The sequence below is a fragment of the Apodemus sylvaticus genome, chromosome 10 (assembly GCF_947179515.1).
Source record: "Apodemus sylvaticus chromosome 10, mApoSyl1.1, whole genome shotgun sequence".
NCBI lineage: Eukaryota > Metazoa > Chordata > Mammalia > Rodentia > Muridae > Apodemus > Apodemus sylvaticus.
Window position 1 is genome coordinate 96,956,856 of NC_067481.1, and position 20,274 is coordinate 96,977,129.

General features: G+C 56.3%; 1 protein-coding gene across 1 annotated transcript; it reads right to left on the minus strand.

Moving 5' to 3' along the window:
* Positions 1–142: 142 nt before the first annotated feature.
* Positions 143–20,274, minus strand: Caskin1 (CASK interacting protein 1). The gene is made up of 20 exons (XM_052196960.1): positions 19,867–20,274; positions 13,043–13,094; positions 12,843–12,940; positions 12,471–12,616; positions 12,293–12,388; positions 12,061–12,191; positions 9,621–9,729; positions 9,418–9,526; positions 9,240–9,334; positions 8,975–9,092; positions 7,993–8,094; positions 7,812–7,900; positions 7,648–7,732; positions 7,456–7,559; positions 6,598–6,708; positions 6,403–6,504; positions 4,883–5,021; positions 2,797–4,800; positions 1,861–2,275; positions 143–1,665 (listed from the first exon to the last, which is right to left on the minus strand). The coding sequence occupies exons 1-20, from the start codon at positions 19,958–19,960 to the stop codon at positions 1,566–1,568; spliced, it is 4,299 nt and encodes a 1,432-aa protein (XP_052052920.1). The 5' UTR covers positions 19,961–20,274; the 3' UTR covers positions 143–1,565.

The window sequence follows — 20,274 nt, forward strand, 5'->3', positions numbered from 1 at the left end:
GAGGGAAGGAGGCTGGGCGGCCTTTCCTTCCCTGCAGGAGTTGGTTTCTTGTTCCTGTCTCCCAGCTTCCAGGCTGACCCCCCCCCCCCCCATGCCCCAAAGAGTGAGCCAAGCAGCTGTTTTCTGCTGTTTATTGACAGCTGACAGCAGCTCCCTGTCCAGACCCCCCTCCCCACTTCCTAGAGCCCTAGCCTGGGCCGCCCACACAGAGGAGGCTGATAAATGGTCAGCATGTTCAGATAAGGAAGCGCCAGGAGTGACAGTTGGAAGGGCCCCGTGTCCACACTACCTTAGTTAGCCTCCACCACAATTATGGGTTTGTTTGGGTTTCTTTTTTTTTTTTTTGGATTTTTTTTTTTTTTTAAAGAAATGTCAATGTTATGCCCAACACTTGTGGATCAGCAAACACGAGGGAGGAGAGCAGTCAGTAGTTTTCGGAGGGAGGAAAAGGTAAGAAGTACTACACAACACAGCCTCAGACCATGAGCAGAACATCCATGAATTCAAGCTGGGTGGGATGGCGCCTGGGGAGGCAGGGGCAGACGCAGCCTCACACACAGCTGCCCTAGGCTGGCATGCACACCCTTGCACTCATGCCCACGTTCACACAGGCTTTACACTGGGTGCACCCTCACACCAGCACCCCAAGGGCATAGCCATACCCAGAAGGAAGAAGCCCTCCCTGAGCCCTGTGTGGCTGGGAGGAGAGCCGGTAAGAGCAAGGCACATCCTTCCCGTTCTTCAGACTCAGAAGCTGGAAGAACAGAGGGAAAGCTCTGGGTGGAGCCACCCCCAGCCTATGCCTCCCAGGTGTGTGTGCTCGTGAGCAAGGGCTTGGACGAGGCCACTTCTAGATGAAAGAGAAGGGCAGACAGGCGGCCTCAGCCTCAGACAGCTTTAGTCTCAAGCTGGACTTGTAACCTTCTGTAATTTACTGTTGGTAAATGGTTTCTATAGATTCAATAATATTTCTTCTCTTTAAATATATATTTGTTAAAGTTATCTTTTTGTTTTTCTGGGGAAATCTGCCTCAGCTCATTCCCAATAAATTAATACTCTTGATAGCTTATATTCTGGGGTGCAGTGGGGCGAGCCCAACCTTGGCCCCCCTGTCCCTTGTGCTGTGCCAGAGCAGCTGGCAGAGGTTCCCCAATGGGCAGTTCTGTGCTGGGCATAGGCTTGTGCTCTGCCACAGATTGGAGAGGGGGCCACAGTGGCCACCCCTCATCTTCCCTTGGTGCTCAGTCTGCCTAGGGCAAGGGAGGGGCAGCCCTCCCCCAGCAGAGCAAAGCCCGCAAGGGTAGGTAGGGCCCAGCAGTTGTTGCACAGGGAGCAGCAGACAGGAATGGGCACCAGCGGGCAGCGCATCTGCCCAGAGCCCTTGGAGCGCCCCCCGACCCCCATGCCAGGGGGCTGACGACCAGCCTGGGCCAGGAGTAGGAGTTGTGCTTGTGCAGAGCTGGGCGTGCCCCACCCACTCGGCCCCCACCCACCGCTTGGAGGTGCCCGTCCTGAGGTAAAGGTCAAAGTGCGGGGAGAACGGTGGGCCCATGTGGACGGCTGCCTCACTCCAGCATGGCGTCCAGCTGGTCGGCCAGGTCGTCGAACATGCTGCCGATGTCTTCCAGGATGCTGCCAGTGCTCTTCTCCTCGATGGAGGCGGGGCTAAGGATGGGCATGTATCAGTGGGGTGGGGTAGCACAGGCCCCCTTACTCAGGATTAGGTGGCCCCACAGCAACCCACTCTTAAACCACGCTGGCTAGCTCCGCCTACCCATATCAGTCAGTCCACTGGCAAGAACCACACTCTCACTCTCTGCTGGACCAGTACTCACTCCTGGCCCAGATCGAAGTACCTACCGAGGGCCTTGTCCATCTTCCTGCCTGATCTTCTCCTCCACTGCCTGCAGTGCTGCAGCCAAACACGCGCTAGTCTCTTCCAGCTTCTGTCGAGCACTGTCCCCGGGCGAAGCACAATCTGAAGCTACTGTGGGTCCGGAGACCACTGAAGCGGCAGCGCGAGGGGGCTTGGCGGGTACGTGCAGCGCAGGTGTCCCTGGGGAAGAGGGCTTGGCGGGGCTGGCGCTCTGCGAAGGCGGCGAGCTAGCTGGCTTGACGAGGGCTGCTGGGGGCTGACGCGCCGGCGAGGGCACAGGGGACGGGGTGGCGCTGCTGGACTGTAGTCCCGCCAAAGCCTTGGCTGGCTTAGGTGCTGTAGGTGGTGGCGGAGGCTTGGGAGACACGGGCGGGGGCGTGCCATGAGCTCGCTTTACCTCTGCAGGGAGGAGGAGGACGTTGGTACCCAGGAAATAACAACACACCTACCACTCAATGTGTTCCCTCCATCTAAGCAGGAGAGATGCTTTATCCCGCCCTATTCTCCCCGTAGCCGCTAGGGTATGCGCATCTACTGCAAAATGTGTCACTGCTTCCTAAGCTCCTTCAGATGCTGCCTGATGCAGCCGGCCACAAAGGCGGTCTCAGTACTTGTGCATGCTCTCCTGTCTGGAAACCTCCCCTCCCCTGTAGCAGGGTACTCCAGCTCGGTCTTACTGCATACATGCCACTGGGCTTTCTGCACCTCCCTCACTGAACAAGAGGCTTGCCCACTACGGGCGTGGCAGAGCTATCCCACAGTAGATAGTTAAGGAACTCTTAACTCTCAGAACAGAGTCTTATCCCACACCACCTGGGCTCCATCAGACTCAAAAAGGAAAACCAGACTATGAAATGGGAGCAGGCAAGGGTCCTGTCCCGAGACCCTTTGTTCTGTCTTAGCTGGCCCTCTGAACCTACCTGGGCTGCCAGGGCCTGGCAGTGGCACCTTCTTGGAGGCAGGTGTAGGTGAGCCCTGGATCTTGGACACAGGCTGAGCCAGGATGGGCTTGGGAGAGACGGGCGGTTTCACAGGCTTCCGTGCATTGCCATCGGACAGGGGCAGTGGAGGCAGCTGCATCAGGTCATCGGGTGGGGGCTCAGCAGGAGGGGGAGGAGGGGGCAGCTCTGGAGGCCCAGCCTGCTCTGAGGCTGGCCGTCGGCGAACGGTGGCTGTGCCATTCTGATACACAGACAGTGGTGGGGGTGGCTCAGGCCCAGTGTCAGGCTCCTTAGCCTTCGGCCTGCGCTTGACTGTGTCCGACTCTGTCAGGATGAACTTGACGTTCTCTTGTTGGCTCTGCTTGGCCCGGATGCGCCTCTTGAGCGTGGCACTGGCTTCTACCCGGGCAAGGGGAGGACCCTCCGCACTTGCCTCACCCTTAGCTGGACCACGGAGCCGTTGTCGGGCTGCGCCATCCTCCACAAGATGGCTCTGCTCTGCCGATTCCCCGGGTCCCCTGCGAGCAGTGGCCAAAAGTCCAGTGACCGGGCCGCTCAGTGTGCGGCGCCGGTTCACCACTTCGCCGTCAGGTCCGATGGCCTCTCTGTGCTTCACAGAGGCCATTACGGTAGCTACTCGGCCCGGTTCCGGACTGGCAGGACGAGGTGTGGGGTGGCCTTCGGGGGGCCTGCGGATAGCCCGCCCCCCGCCCCCAATGGAAGACAGCTCCAACATAGCTGCGATGCTCTTCACGCTGCCGGCACTGCCTGTGTCCACACTGCCAGCGAGATCACTAGCCCGACGGCGCTGTGCCCGGACCCCCAGCCGGCCGTCCTCTGTCTCAACATCTGGAGCTGGCTCATCGGCTAGGTTGGCACTGGCCATGGCCGAGCTGGACCGTTTGGGTGGAGGCGGCGGGGGCCCCTTCTTACGTGGCCGCACCGCAAAGGACTGACTGCGGTTGACATTCTTGTCCGTGCCAGCAGGAGCCCTCACCGAATGGCTCCGCCCCACACGCCGCTGGACTGTGGCGTAGGGTGCAGCAGCAGCAGGCACCAGCAGCTCATCCCGCTCCGGCTCGCTGTCCGATGCCGCATAACGGTTCAAACTGTGGGCACGCTTCTTGGGCCGCCCAGGCTCGACGTCAGTTTCCGGGGGCAAGCATAGCGTAGGCACCGCTGCTGCTACCGGTGGGGGTGCAGGTCCTGCAGCAGGTGGCCCTGCCTCACCCTCAACTGGCTGGGGCAGCACATAGGCAAAGCCACGGTGTGTGGGTGACTGCGGCAGGGAACGGGGTGACATGGGTCGGTCTGTTGGTGGTAGCAGCTGTGGGGTGGGCTTCACCTTGGCTGTGGTTGGACCATGAGGTCCCCCAAGGGCCTGAGGGGAGCCTGGCTGAGCTTTGGTGGGTGTCTGTGGGGGTGTGAAGTGGCTGGCACCGGATGGAAGGACCTGTCGTGGCTTGCCAGGCACCGGGGGCACACTGGCCCTCTTGACACTGTGGCCATGGCGGCTTGGGCGCACCTCCTTTGGAGGGGTGCCGGGAGCTGGCCCCTCATCCAGCAGGTATTCCTGACTTCGTGACATAGGACTGCCAGGCCCTTGAGGCCCGTCCCCCAGCAGCTCCTGGGAGCTGCTCATGTGCCGAGCACGTCCACTCAGGCTGGACTCCTGTCGCAAGGTTGTCCTCGGAGTGGGCGGCAGGTGGTTGGAGGATTTCTCAGCAGCAGCTGCACCTGCGTCTGCTGGGCCAGACAGGGCAGCCTGCAGCTCGTCACTGAGTTCACTGTCCTGGAAGGTGGTCATCTTAGGAGACTGACACTCTGCTGCAGCAGGCTCAGGTGGGGGCGGCGACTCGATAGTCATCATTTCAAGTGATTGGGGTGCCTTTCGGCGCAGGGGTCCCCCCTCATACTTGGAGTATTCTGCCTTTTGCAGCTCTGCCAGTTTCCTCACCGCCAGCATCAGCTTCTTTTGATGTCCTGAATCAGGAGTAGGGGGAAGCTGGTCAGGGGGACCTGTAGGCACAGGCAGATGAGGAAGGGGCGCGGACTGGGACCTTACCCAGCTTGGTGATGCCGATCTCCTGCAGGTCCTCCCAAGTGATATCAGTGATGAAATCAATGTTCTCATAGCCGTTGTCCACCAGTACCTTGTAATACTGGGCCAGACCAATCATTGACAGCCACACAGCCAGGTTAGCCTGTGGAAAGTGGGAGAGAGAGGGGCAGCCCAGGCTGGCTGCTCACACCATGACCACCTACTTGGAACTATTAGAAGATAGGCCTGTGGGGGGCACGGACAGACAGAAGGACAAACAGACAGGCCTGAAATATCAATATTGCAGACAGACTAGTCACAGTCTTGGTGGGAACTGCAGACCAGCTCTACAACATGCCAACCGCACACTTAGGGTACACATAAGTCAACACGCGCAAACACACTCGGGATACCTATCATTGGGACACAACTTCAGATATAAAAAAGTGCTTCTTTGCTTGATCAGGTGGCCACAGGCAGTGTCCTGAGGAGACACACCCATACGCCAGACACAGATGCACAATGCCACAGAAGATCCATGCACACGGCACACAGCACGCGGCACACGGCACGCCCTGCATGCTGCTTCCAGCTATACAAAGCACAGGCACCCTTTCGCCATCACCCTCGCGACGTCTCCCCACCCACAGCATATGCATGGCCACGCTCCTGTTACACATCCACCACACAGCCATACCAGGAATGTGCAAATATCCAGTGTCCACCAAGAACTGCCCAATCGTCCCAAGCTCCCAGCTGAGGCCACTCTTACACCCACACTCAGCACCTTCAGTCATGCAGGTGACAGAGTGAGGCGAGGTCCACGAGACCTGGATGTGCTCCTGGGGAGATCCCTGAGCTGCTGACTACTGAGTGGCAAGGTGGGGCAGATAGGTACAGCCCTGTTAACCAAGAGATCCAAGTCCCTGGGGAGGGCAGGCGATGGGCAGCCAGCGACCCCTCTCCCGTGGGTGGATAGGAGATCAGAGCGAGTGTGCAACTCAGAGGGCCAGCATCAGCTCAGAAGCTATCCCCACATATAGGCATCTCTTCAAAAGAAAGAGCAAAGGCCGCTCTCGTCAGCCATTAGCACAAGCCAGCATGTGCAATGGGACTTGTGGGCATGCATGTGGCAAGCATGTTTGACACCAGCCCATCTGCAGTTCATATATGTGTAAAAGACATTGCTATAGGGGTGCCGGCTGGGAAAAGAGAAGGCAAACCTGGCTTGAGTCTTAGCCACACAACTCCTTGAGTCTTAGCCATGAGCCTGCCTGGAGAGTTTACCTCCATAATGGACAAATAGGCCGTCCAAATTGCTCCCTGTAGCCCAGGCAAGCTCTGAGCTCATGATCCTCCTGCCTCAGCCTCCCTGAGTGCTGGTTATAGGCCTGTGCCACCGGGCCTGGCTCCATCTGTAACTCCACTTCCTAGGACCCCAGAAGGCAGATGAGGGATGAGGGGTGTAGCCAGGAAGGCAGCCTGTCTGTCTGTCCATCTGCCTGCTGGTCCTGGCTCGGCCACCAGGGCGCAAGGAGCCTTACGGGTTTGTGTTCAGGCAGCCAGTCAGGGATGTTCAGGCCGCTGATCTCTGCCGTAATCTTCTTACGGTGGCCTGGCTTGGTCACACCAATGGCTGTGAGATCCTAGGCAAAGAGGAGGCCCGTTAACTAACAGGTAGGAGGATCTGCCTCACAGCAGGAGGGGAAGCAGCTGGCTACAAGCCCACGGCAGCTCACCTCAGGGGTCATGCGACTGATGGTGGGCAGGTCATAGCCAGCGCTGGTGAAGTTGGGGGCATAGAGCTGTAGCTGGAATGTGGCAAGCCACTGACTGACTGCCTCAGCACTCTGCAAGACACAAGGCACCAACTGCAGCCTGTCCACTGCTGGGCTCCGCCCCAACCTCCACTGTGCCTCCTTCTCTGCTTGGTTCATGGCCAGAGTGCTGGGTCCGCCGCTGTGGTCCACTGTACCAGCACTCCATGATCTGTCGTCCTGGATACAGCATCTGCTGCCCTCCAGACTTCTTCTGTGAGCTCCACCAGGAAGGTCCTGCTGCATCTGTCCGTGGCCTCCCCCACCCAGTGACACCCATACCATCTCAGAGATGCAGATGATGTGACCCCAAGGAGGGGACTCTGTTGGAAGCACTTCAGGCCTAGATGCTCCCTGGAAGTTGGGCTCTGGGCCCTAGTCAGAAGTCCCTCGCCTCCTCTGCTGTATGGGATTCAGCCATCAGATCATGCATCACAGCCACACAGGCGTAGACACGCATGACCTGCCACACCCACAGAAACACTGACATGTCTCGCACCATTCCCTTCCATCTCTGCAGCCACACGCATGTATGCCTAGCTCATAGTCGACCGTTTCACATCCACACAACACCCTTCGTACTTCTGCAAGTGTGCACACACTAGCTCACAGCCTACACGATAGACAACACCTGTACACGTGTGTATATGACACAGAGACAGACAGAAAGACAGAGTCTGGTCTGTCAAGGCCTGCAGCGGCTGCTGTGGCCAGGTATGCCTGTCAGACTGTCAAACCATCCCTCCCAGATCCAGGCCTGGAACTGAACAGGCCCTGTACCTTGCCCTCAGAGGCTGAGGCTGAGGCCGATTCCAGCTTCTTGGGTGGCTGCTCCCCACATACCTGCCCAGCATGGGCAACGGGAGGCTGGGACCTGGCAGCACCTGTTGGTGATGAGAGGGAATGGCAGGGCAGGGGCTATGGAGTGGCCGCCTACCTGCTGGGCCAGCACAGCTGAGTCCATGCTCTTACCTGAAGAGCCCTCTGGAGGCTTGACCGGGCTATCTCCTGGGCTGGACTCAGAGACTGACTTCTGGGAAAGCACAGTTGCCAGGAGCTGGAACCCAGAAAGGCCACTTGCTAGCCCGGCTCTAGGCCTGGCCACCCCACCCAGGCACCCTGCCCTGCTCGCGCACCTTAACTCCTTCAGAGCCTGCATGCAGGGCGTGGCCTCCAGTACTCCTGCCCCCAGCCACGCTGCTCAAGCTGCCACTGCGATCTCCACCTGCCAGGACAGGGACCGTGAAGTGTGCTGTCCCCACAGTAACACCCAGCAGCCAAACGACTGCCCCAGAGCTCTGGAGGGCCCTGGCCTACCTGCAAAGGGTTTCCTCAGCACCCAGATCTCCTCCGGGGGTGCAGAGGGACCCAATGAGCCACCTCCCTGGGGTGGGCTTGGCTCACTGCCTGTCCGGGAACCTGTAGGTCAAACACAGCCTTCCTGAACCCTGGGCAGCCCAGGCACAGCCAGACCAGAGGGAGCAGCATAGAGGCCATTCTACAGCCTTCTGCCTTCAGTAATGTGAGAACACTGAACGTCTGAGACCAGGTCACTGTGGTAGAGGACCACTAGCTCTAAGGCCCTGTAGGCCGAGGGGCTGAGGGTCCCTGGATGGTTGACTTTCTCTGTGCTAGGGGACAAGTAAGAAGCCACCCAGTGGCCTGAGAAACCAGGTGGTCCCAGGCGGCTGACCTTCTACCTGGCCCTCTGGCCACACCTGCCAATCTCCATCCTCATCCACTCTTAAGGAAGTCAGACCCATCCCTACCCTGCCTCCAGCCTCTTTAAACCACAGTATGGAGTTTTCCAACTTGGTCCTGACCCCCTCCCACATGCTCCACCGTGCTGCTCACCTGTGCATTAAGCTGAGACCTGTCCTGTCGTCCTGTCCCACTGCCCTTGAATGTGAGGTCTGTGTTGCCAGGATTCTGTTGCTCATGACTTGCCTGCTACCAACACCCTTCAGAGCCTTCTCTGATCTAACTAAGGCGGGCTTTGCGTCACTTTCCTCATGTCACCGGTTGGTTCTTTTCTTATATTAACTAACATCAGGTTTCCCTGCTCTTCCTACCTCAGAAGACCCACGTCTGCCTAGGACCCTATGTGCTTAGTGGCCACCTAAGAACTGGACTATGGACGGCATGTGGGACTCTGCTAAGAGTGTACCAGCAGGAGGGGTTACTGGATGCCAGTCCTGGCTCTGCCCCCAGCATCCTAAAGTATACTTCTTCCTTTCCAGTCCCCAGTCTCAGGCTGAGTGGTCCCTGCTTGCTTCTCTCCAGAGTGGGGTAGACTTACCTGCTCGCTTGACGATAGCCTCCCCGAGGGAGGACGGGAAGTAGCCCACCCTGTCATTGCCTGTCCGGTTGTCATGGATACAGCCTTTCCACCGGCCATCTGGATGCTGTTCAAGTACCTGACCAAACAAACGGGGTGTGTGCTCAGGAAGAGACCTCGCCTTGGCGGATGAGGCCTGCGCCCTCCCCAAGCTGCTTCAGGATGGTGTACTAGGCATGACAGAGTCCCTTCCATCCCAGCTACAGCACCCAGGGGCTGTCCTCACCGTGATAATGTCCCCAGCCTTCACATTGAGACTGGTCAGGTCATAATTGTTACAGTAATCCTTAGTCGCCCGGACCTGGAGAGCTGCTGAGGCCTCTGGAAATACAGAGAGTAGACACCCAGTCCTGGGAGCTGCCCTTCCCAGCCCTGTCCCAGCCCTCGGCCCCACCCAGGCTCACCTCGAAGCAGTTGCTTGATCTCCTTGCTGGCCTGGGACGTAGTAAACTGGTGTACGATGTCCAGTGCTGTCTGGCTGTAGGTGTTCCTCACCTGGGCATTGATCCCACTCTGCGTACACCAAAGGCCCAGGCCTTGTCAGGGGTCCCCATGTCCCTCACTCGGCCCCAACCTTTCTCTCTGTGTCCTGGGTCACCAGACTCACATCCAACAGTAGCCGAACCACTTCTGTCTTCCCACAGAGTGCAGCCTCGTGAAGGGCCGTGCCAGACTTGGTCTGGCGGTTAATGTCGATGCCGGCCTGAAGAAGGAGCCTGCAAAGGTGGAGAAAGCAGACAAGGCCTTTCTTTTAGCAGGAGCCCTTCTCGGGATCCTCAAATCAGACCTTGAGTCCAGCCGCCTGCTGGGGATGGATGACCAGCCACCGTGCCCCTGTGTGATGAGACCATGTCTGAGTCTCCTGAGGCTTTGCAGAAGGCCTGTCCTTGACTGAGCTTTCACAGCTGTTACTTTGTTCAATCCTAGGGTATTCAATGTTGTGGGCTCTCTTTACAGATGAGGAAACTGAGGCTCAGGGAAGATGCTTCTACAAAATCTCAACAGGTGGCAAGATCAAGTCAAAGCCAGGACTGAGAAGATACAAAAGCCTCTCCTGGGCCGGGCGTGGTGGCACACACCTGTAATCCCAGCACTTGGGAGGCAGAGGCAGGCGGATTTCTGAGTTCGAGGCCACCCTGGTCTATAGAGTGAGTTCCAGGACAGCCAGGGATACACAGAGAAACCCTGTCTCGAAAAACTTAATTTAAAAAAAAAGCCTTTCCTGGGCTGGAGAGATGGCTCAGCAGCTAAGAGCACTGACTGCTCTTCCAGAGGTCCCGAGTTCAATTCCCAGCAACCACATAGTGGCTCACAACCATCTATAATATGGTCTGATGCCCTCTTCTGGTGTGTCTGAAGATAGTGACAGTGTACTCATATATACATTAAATAAATAAATCTTTTTTTTTTTTGGTTTTTTTCAAGACAGGATTTCTCTGTGTAGCCCTGGCTGTCCTGGAACTCACTCTGTAGACCAGGCTGGCCTCGAACTCAGAAATCCGCCTACCTCTGCTTTCCAGAGTGCTGGGATTACAGGCGTGTGCCACCACCGCCTGGCTAAATAAATCTTTTTAAAAAGGCATCTCCCCAGCCTCTCCTTTATCAGTTGGGCACACTCAGGCCTGACCACAACCCTGCACCTCCCTACAGGAAACTCTGTGTGTGTGTGTGTGTGTGTGTGTGTGTGTGTGCGTGCGTGCCACACAAGCTAGAGATTGAACCTAGGGCCTCATGTGTGCTAGACAAGCACTCTACCAGAACTATATCCCAGCCAATTTTGTGGCCACACATCACCATTTGTAATGCACCAGTGTGTGAGTGTACATGTGTGTAGAGGCCAGAGGTCAACACTGGATGTCTTCATCAATCACTTTTCAAGTTTTTAAACATTTTTTTTGCTCTTTATGTGTATGTGTGTGCATGTGTCTGCAAATGGGTATGTGCATATGAGTGTGTGCATGTGGTACATGTGTTTGCATGTGAGTATGCGCATGTGTGTGCGTGTGAGTGTGTACATGTGTGTGCATGTGAGTGTGTGCATGTGGTATATGTGAATGTGTGTATGTGGTGCATGAGTGTGTGCATGTGGAACATGTGTTTGCATGTGAGTATGTACATGTGTGTGTGCATGTGAGTGTATACATGTGTGTGAGTGTGAATATGTGCATTTGGGTGTGTGCATGTGTGTGCATGTGGTGTATGAGTGTGTGCATGTGCATGCATGTGAGTGTGTGCATGTGGTACATGTATGTTCATGTATGTGCATGTGAGTGTGTGCATGTGTGCACATGTGAGTGTGTGCATGTGAGTGTGTGGAGTGCCTGTGGAGGCCAGAAGAGGCTGTGGATCCGTTGAAGCTAGAGTTACAGGAGGCTCTGAGCTGCCCAGCATTGGGTCCTCTAGAAGAGCAAAGAGTGCTCTTAACTGCTGAACCACCTCTCTTCCTTCCACCTTAATGTCTGAGACAGGATCTATCATGGGGACCTGAGCGCTCTGGTTCAGCTACACTGGCTGACGGCAAAGCCTCAGGGATGCTCTTGTCTCTTCCTCCCCAGCAATGAGACTGTAGGCTCAGGCTGCCGTGTCTGGCCGTTACCTGGATACTAGGGATCAAAACATAAGTCTTCATGACTGCATGGCATGCACTTTACTAACTGAGCCATCTCACCAGCCCTTCCCCCCTTTTAAGGCAAGGAGACGGGGTCTCACATAGCCCAAGCAGCATCAACTTCATTATGTAGCAGAAGACCCTGGACTCTTGATCTTACAGGCTCTGCCCCACCTCCTGAGTACTGGGATTACAGATACACACAATCACACCTAACTCAAGGCCTTTACTTTCCATTTTTAGGTAGGATGTTTGCTAAGCTGCCTAGGTTGGCTTTGAACATTCTATCCTCCTGCCTTAGCCTCTCAAGAGCATGACAGACCTGTGCCACCACCCTGGAGGCTCCTTTCTTATTCCCCACCTAGGAACAGGAGCCTTGTGCCCCTGGATACCACCATGCCCTGGAGGCCTATGGTCCCATTCCTGCCCCTGGCTATACCTGATGATGTCGATGTGGCCATTCTTGGCTGCCAGGTGCAGGGGGCTGGTGCCGTTGGGGTCAGTGGTGTCCCCTGGTCTGGGCTCCAGCAAGGCCGCACACATGTTGCTACTTAGCAGCAGCTGGACCACCTGGAAAGAAGATCAGGGTAGGGTGGTCCTGGCTTGGACCCCACCCCAGGTGAGAAGGACAGGCAGGAGGAGCCCCCCTCCCATCTCTGTGAGAAACTTACCCCTACACGACCAAACTCACAGGCCAGGTCCAGAGGTGTCTTTCCGGAGTTGTCTACCATGCAGGGGTTGGACTGATGCTGCAGTAGCATCTCTGACTGCGGGACAAGGACCTGATTATCCCTGGGACCATCCACCCCTCTGCCTGACTTCCCACCCAGACTCCCCACGAGGCCTCACCACATCGTAGTGACCATGCTGGGCAGCCAAATGCAGGGGTATGTGGCCTTCGTCGGATGGGACATTTACTGCTGAGCCTGCCTTCAGCACCAGTTTCATGGGCTCCTTCCGGCCCTGCCAGGCCGCGTAGTGCAATGGCCGCATGCCTGGGGACAGGTGTGGTGTGTCGGAAACTAAGTCCTGACCCTAAATCCAACCCTCCCTCGCTAAGGACATATCACTAGCTGGAAGGTTCTGTCCTAACCCAGGCAGACACCTTGGGCTGAGACTCACAGGCCAGGTCTCACGGTGGTGAGGCCATCAAGGCTGCCCGGATGTTACCCTCAGCGTGTCCCCTGCCCTGGGCTTCGAGCCCCCCAGGCCAGGCTTTACCTTTGTTATCCTTGATGTCTACAGCAGCCTGAGCCTCCAGCAGCAGAGAGATCAATTCTGTGTTGCCATTCAGGGCGGCATGGTGCAGGGCTGAGAAGCTGAGCAGGTGAAGGACAGGTCTAGGAAAGAAGCCAGCGCCCAGCCTTCCCTGGGGCCCACCTACCCCATGCATTCTACTCCTCCCCAAGCTGACAACTCACCCATCTGGGTCCTGGAAGTTAACATTGATCTTCTTGGTAGAGCCCAGGAGCTCTGTGGAGAGAGGGAGACCCAGTAAGGAAAGATGGTCCAGACCCTCCTGAGAATAGGAGACGGTAGTGGTGATCTGCCTGGCTGTTCTAGCAAATCTTAAATCCACAGTCACACATCCAGCTCTGTAGGGACTCAGCTCTGGGCCAGCAACCCGGGCCTTGCTTTCCCATTGCACTCATACGTGAATGTCGGGCTGTCCTCATCTGGGAATGGGAGATCAGTCCATGCACCACATGGGCACACACATGTGCACATGCACCCCTCCCTCAGGACGCTGGCTCAGCACCTGCCGTTGGTGGGAGGGAGAGAGCCAGCCCCATCTGTCTCTCAGAAGGACCCAGATGGGGCCGGGGGTGGCTGAAGAGGCTGGAACACCCGGAAATGGGGTATTTCTGGGGGGAAAGACTACATCTCCAAGCCCTCTGCTGCCAGCTCTGGCTGCCAGGCAGATAAGCCCTACAATCCTGCAGGGTAAAGGAAAGGCTGTCGTGTGGGCAAGGGGCTCCAGGTAACCGATGCCAACGGCCACCTTGCCCACAAAAGCCATGTTCAGACTCCATACTCAGAGCAACTGAAGCCCCGGGCCCACACTCCTCTTCTGGGCTCTCTCTCATCTTGGGGCCTCCCTCACCCTGGCCTTCTTTAGAGCTTTCAGAAGAGGAGCCCACCAAAGCCATCCGAGTGGGCCCTTGTCCACCGGACTCTTGCCAACCCCCTGCCTGTCTGGGCCATGGTTATATAACCCATTTGTGGGTCAGTCACTCTGGGGGGGGGGGGACTGGAAGGACAGAAGCCCCTTTGTCCAGGCTCAGGACTGGGGTGGGGGTGGGGACCCAAAGGCAGGGGAGCCAAGAGAGTAGAGTCACAGTGGGCTGGCTGTAGGGCTGAGCTTGGATCGGCTCAGCCCCAGCCTCTGGGCACAGCATGTACATCTCTTGACAATCCCCGAAGCCCAAGAAGCCAGCTGCACCTTAATTTGAATCTTTCTTCTGACACTTCCTAGCCCTGTGGCCTTGGCCACCAGGCTCTTCCAAGAGCTAGAAAGGCGGCATCCCCCCTCCCCCCCCCCCAGCCCCAGCAGATGAGCTTCAGGGCATTACTTGAGCACTAGGCCTTGTTCTCACCAGCTGGGCAGACCCCACATCTTAGTGTCTCTCCTGAATAGAATGAACGTAGCGCCACCTTCTGGTCCCTCCTGTGTCTCCCAGATAACTATTGGGTCCAGTTCATCAACTGCAGACCACTTTCCTCATGGTCAACCAGACCAGGCATTAAGAGTCAACCCTGACTGCCAGGCGTAGTGGCACACGCCTTCAATCCCAGAGCCTGGGAGTCAGAGGGAGGCTGACCCCTGTGAGTTTGAGGACAGCCAGTCTACGTAGTGAGTTTCAGTATAACCAGAGTCAGACAGCAAGACCCTGTCTTAAAATGCATGCATACATACATACATACATACATACACACACACACACACACATACATGTCAAGCCAGGTGGTGGTGGTGCACGCCCTTAATCCCAAAACTTGGAAGATAGAAACAGGCAGATGTATGTGAGTTTGAGGACAGCCTGGTCTACAGAGTGAGTTCTAGGACAGCTGGGGCTACACAGAGAAACCTTGTCTCAAAACAACGAGGCAGTCTTGGGAGTCCTTCTCATGGACTCAAGACATGGTCTCAGGTTAGATACACTCGAAACACACCCCAGTCCTATGCTTTTTACCTGGTCATGGTTATCACCATGGACCGGAGTAGCACTTCAAGGAAGACCCCTGCCATTGCTTCACCATTGGTGTCACTACTGAATCCTCCTACCCCTCGGTTTGTCCTCTGTACACACAACTTGGAGCACTGTTAAAATGCATGTCACAGCCAGACATAGTGGCATGCATTTGTGACCTCAGCAGTCACGAGACAAAGGGAGGACGATCTGGAATTGAAGGCCAAACTTGACGACATAGAAAGTCTGAGGCCAGCCTGGGCTACCTAAGCCTCTATACCAGCAAGGAAGGAAAGAGAGAAGAAAAGAAAGGCAGGAAGGATGGGTGGAAGGAAGGAAAGAAAGCAGGCAAAACAAAACTTCTGAACCCCACAAGCTACAGCCAGATGTGGGAACTATGCCTGTCATCAGAACCCTCTGGAGGAGAAGGCAGAAGGGCTCCAAGCTCCAGCTCAACTTGAGCTGCAGGTTAGAGCCAGTCTCAAAAAATAAATGAATATGCCGGGCAGTGGTGGTGCACACCTTTAATCCCAGCACTTGGGAGGTAGAGGCAGGCGGATTTCTGAGTTCGAGGCCAGCCTGGTCTACAGAGTGAGTTCCAGGACAGCCAGGGCAATACAGAGAAACCCTGTCTCGAAAAATATAAATAAATAAATAAATAAATAAATAAATAAATAAATAAATAAATAAAGCAAGCAAGCCATGGGGTGGGGGAGGGGTATGCAGCAATGAGCCAGCTCACCAGGCAAAGGTGGCTGCCCACAAGGCTGAAGGCAGAGAGTAGAAACTAAGCCATGCTCACTGTCCCCTGCTGCATGCACCACGACACTTGCACACACACATAAATACAACACACATACATACAAACATGAAAAAAAAAAGCCGCCAGCTATGGTGGTGTACGCCTTTAATCCCAGTACTTGGGAGCAGAGGCAGGCAGACATGAGTCCAGCCTGGTCCAGTGAGGCGGTGAGACCCTGTCTCAAGACAAACCTCCACAAACAAAAGTGTTGGCTCCCACTTTGGCCACTTCACTGGGATGGCGGCCGAGGCTGCTATGTCTCCTGAGACTGGCCCTTGCTTTAGCTTGGGCCTCTTCCCCCTCCTCTATTTCCGTTATCCTTGCTCCAGCTGGGTGGTCTCCTAGATGTTCTGTAAAACACCATGGTCAGAGGGTCTTTGCATGACACCTCCTTTACATACCTCAGGTCTGTCTGGATGTAGCTTTTTCTCCAAGGTCTCTCACCCAAAATGTCGTCCATCCCTCCCTGGATTAGTTCTAGTTTTCTGCCTAGCCCTGTCCATCACTGCTGGTGTAGCACATCAAACATCTTCTTGGCTTTGGTGGTTTAAAACATTGCCCTCTCCATCCTACATGCTGTCTGTCCATCTTTGGGGCCAGCGTCGAGGGTAGGTGACCTGTGCAGTTCCTCACACAGGTACTCTTCTTGAGAACTTTGACTTCAAATAAGGGCCTGCATTTGCATCTCGTGCAGGACCTGAAAACTATATGTGGCTGGGCCTGCTACTGTCCCCTGCTGTGAACTGATGTTGCTGTTCCACAGCACCAGGGCCTGCTCAAGACACCTCCCCCCATTCTTCACCACCATAGTGCAGCCAGGTCACAGGGTCTCCAAAGCTTCCTGTCCTCCCTCTACCACAGGGCTTCCGGGCAGCTAGAGTCAGGTTTGCAGAGTGGGAAGCCCAGGCAAGCTGCTCAGAGGCCAGACACCAGAAGCCAATGTTTTGGAAGGGTATGGAGGTCAAGACTCAGTGACAGGGAGGTGGGAGGGTGGGGGAGGGGAGAGGGAGGGGAGGATAGGTCTGCCAGCAGAGTGTGGTGTTGTATGCCTTCGATCCCAGCACTTTGGAAGCAGAAGTAGATGGCTCTCTTGTGAGTCCAAGGCTAGCCTGATCTACATAGCCCCAGCTAGCCAGCTGGGATTACACTGTGAAACTGTTTCAAAAGAAAGTGAATTAATTTTATAAAAGGAGGGAAAGGTCCCCCACTTGGGGAGGGTCACCTTTCCAAGGACACACATGTATAGTCCCACAGGGAGGGGATAGTGTGAAAAGTTTGAAGGGCACCTGCAGGAGATGCTGAAGATGGTGTAGGGCTAGAGTGGCCATCCCACAACAGGACAGGCTCTGAGAATGAAATGGAAGCCAAGACAGCTGAGGAGGCCTGGGAACAGAGGAGGGGCAAGTGGTGGCCAGGCCAAGGGCTTCAGGAGCCTCTTTCACTTGTTAGTAGGTTTCTGCATCAATACAGGACACAGGCAGGTATGCAGCTTCACGGCAGAGAGCTTACCCAGCATTCCTGAAGCCCTGGGCTTCATCCCCAGCACCACACAATACACCATTAGCCTACAAACCGTGCCCCTGTTTCTTGTGACCTCAGATCTCAAGCTGCCCTCCAGATTCCAGTCTGAGGTCAGATCCAAACTCCGAGTTGGAAGGGGATTTAAAAACAAACAAACAAACAAACAAACAGATCTCACTATGCTTCTCTGGCTAGCCTGGAACTCAATATGTAGACAAGGGTAACTTAGAACTCACAGAGATCCAGAGATCCTCCTGACTCTGCCTCCAAAGTGCTAGGATTAGAGGTGTGTGTCACATAGCCTGCTGGAAGGGAATTCTTTTTGTTTGTTTGTTTGTTTTGGTTTGGTTTTTTTTTTTTTTTTTGGATTTGTTTTTTTCAAGACATGGTTTCTCTGCATAGCCCTGGCTGTCCTGGAACTCACTCTGTAGACCAGGTTGGCCTCGAACTCAGAAATCGCCCTGCCTCTGTCTCCTGAGTGCAGGGATTAAAGGCATGTACCACCATTGTCTGGCTTGGAAGGGAATTCTTAATGGGCCAAGAAGTATGTGCGTGTGCATACGTGCGTGTGAGTGTGTGGTGTGTGTGTGTGTGTGTGTGTGATTCCTCTGGGAATTTCTAGAGGGTGTCATCAGCCTGCCTTGGAGAGGCACAGTCTCCACAGTTTTGTGGAGACTAGGCCACAAAGCTAGACAAGGACCTCTTACCCACATCTTCCTTCCAAAGTTGTCTCTTTTCCCCTCCAGGACAACCACTAAATGAGCATGCGTGCTGCACGCACAGGCTCCCTTGGAGGCGAGGTGAGGGCTAACAGAGTCATGGGGTAGGGAGGGAAGAACTGGGGATCCAGAAGGGCTCAAGAACAAGGCTGTGGAGAAATCTCTAGTCTGGACTGGAGAACACATTCTCTTTTTTGCTTTGTTTTTGTTTTTTGTTTTCGAAACAGGGTCTCAAGAACTCCCTATGCATTGACCAAGCTGGCTTTGAACTCACAGGGATCCGCCTGTCTCTGCCTCCCAACTGCTAGGATTAAAAAGTATTTACATTAAGCCTGGCTGGTGTGCGTTGGGGAGGGAGGACACACTCTCGAGGATACTTATGGACACCCCCCACCCTATGGCCATAACTCCAGCTGTACTTTGCTAAATCAAAATACATCTTACTCCAAAGCAGGCCAGTGTTGCCATGACAACGAGCTAATTCATGGAGGGATTTCTCTGTCTGATTTATTACACCGCCCCTCTGACTCAGAGAGTACAGACATAAGGGGCACGACATCAGGCAGAGGCAGAGGGAGGGACCCAGGCAGAGATGGCAGCCCTCTCTCACCTAACCACATGGCCAAATGGAGGGGAAGAGAGTCCCCACATTTGTGGTTCCCATTGGCTGTCAGCAGAAAAAAAGCCAGCTCCATTAGCACTTACTGAACTGGAGGTAAGTGTCTTCTCAGTCCCTTCTTAACTGCTTTCCCGATGCAGTGGGGTGGCAGGGACTACAGATGCTCCATCCTACAGATCAGTCCATTAAGGCCTCGAGAGCCAGTGACCAAGGACACAGGCTGCTAGTTAGAAAGCTGTGGCTTCCTCTCTTCCGTCTGTCTGCCTCTCTCCCTAAGAAGCTCTTCCACTCAGCCCTGAGGCCCTAACGACGCCAGCTCCAGTAAGTGGAGCCTCCCAGGCAGCCTGTGTGCCCTGGAGGCACCAGTGTCCTTCCTCCAACAGCAAAGTGGACAGGAGCCACTCCAGACAGTCCCAAGTCTCAGCAGCCCCCTGGAGAAATGGGGCCCCTCCCCCAGCCTACATGCAGCTTATAATGGTGGGTTGGGAGTAAAGGCACCCAGATCCCATGTGTTGACCTGCAGCGCCCGCACAGGTGCCCTGACACACTGACACGGTCATACGTGCGCAGCTGCACACTTGGCTAGTCCTATGCCCATCCATCCATCTCCAGAGGCCCCCAGGGAGGCTCTAGGATCAGCAGGGTTGAGAGCTAGAATCAAAGCTCCAAGCTCCTAGGCCTTCCCGGGACCCCCAGGGCACAAGCTAGGGATGGTGTGGGAACACCTTTACAGATCCTCGGCACCCCTTTCCAGCAGAAAAGCCAGGAACGACCAAGGTCTGTAGAAGCCTGCAAGAGCCTCCAGTCCTTATCCCCCAGGCTGTCCCCGCCAGAAGCCCAGCCTGCCCCCAGGGCTGGGCGACCTTGGGCGCCTGTGTTTCACTCCCGGTCAGTAAATGGCCCCCACTGGCCATGCCTGGGCAGCCACACCCCCAGCGTGGTCCTGCCCCCCCCCCTTCCCTGCAAAGCGTGTTATTAAACATAGGGTGGGGAAGAGGTCTGACAGAGATTGCTAGCCTCTGGTCGCCCCTCACTGCAAGGGCCCCTCCCTCTCTCTACAGTGTCTCTTGGGGGGTGGGGGGATCCGCCTCGCCCTTAAAAAGCACAAGTCGAAATCAGCCTGCAGCCTGGAAAGGGAGGGGATCCGAGGGAGGATGTGATCGCCAGCGGCCTCAGGGACAGTGGGTGCCGCAGGTGCCCGCAGGGGGCTGGGCGGACAGTTCGGCGCTCGTTGCCGCCCCTCCTCCAGAGCTGGGGCGAGAGGGGGGGCGCGGACTAAGGGTCTGAGCGCTCCTGGCCCCGCCCCACCCCGGGAGACCCACAGCATCCCTTCCTCGCCCTGCACCCGGGCGGTGTGGGCCCCGCCCGCGGCCCGCGCGCCCCCCGCACTCACTGGCCTTCCCCGGCCGCGGCCTCTGCAGCAGCCTCTGCGCGGTCCCCACGTCCTCCGCCTTCACTGCCTGCACCAGCTCCTGCTCCTTCCCCATGGCGCCGCCGGGCCCGCAGCGACTCGGCGCTCGGTGCTCTCCGCGGCTCAGACGCAGCGGCGGCTCCGCGTCTGCGATCGCATCCTTTCCAGCCCGCGCTCCCTGCGCCGCCCGCCGCCCAGCGCCCTCCGTGGGTTCGGGTTCGGGCTCGGGCTCGGACTCGGGCTGGGGTTTCGGGCTCGAACTGGGGCTGGGGCTCCGACGCGAAGGGACGGATAGCGCGTCACGGGCGGGGGGCGGCCCAGGGGCGGGAGCCGGCGGCGGCGGCGGGCACCCGGTGGCGCGCCGCGTCTGAGCCGCCTCCCGGACGCCTG

What these genes read in the sequence shown, in the direction of transcription:
- Caskin1 (XM_052196960.1), bottom strand. Translation starts at nt 19,960, where the DNA reads ATGGGGAAGGAGCAGGAGCTGGTGCAGGCAGTGAAGGCGGAGGACGTG. An exon ending in GCTGAGGAAACCCTTTGCAG is followed by an intron (nt 7,901 to 7,992) that starts GTAGGCCAGGGC and finishes CTGTCCTGGCAG; the next exon opens with GTGGAGATCGCAGTGGCAGC. An exon ending in CAGGCTCTGAAGGAGTTAAG is followed by an intron (nt 7,733 to 7,811) that starts GTGCGCGAGCAG and finishes TCTGGGTTCCAG; the next exon opens with CTCCTGGCAACTGTGCTTTC.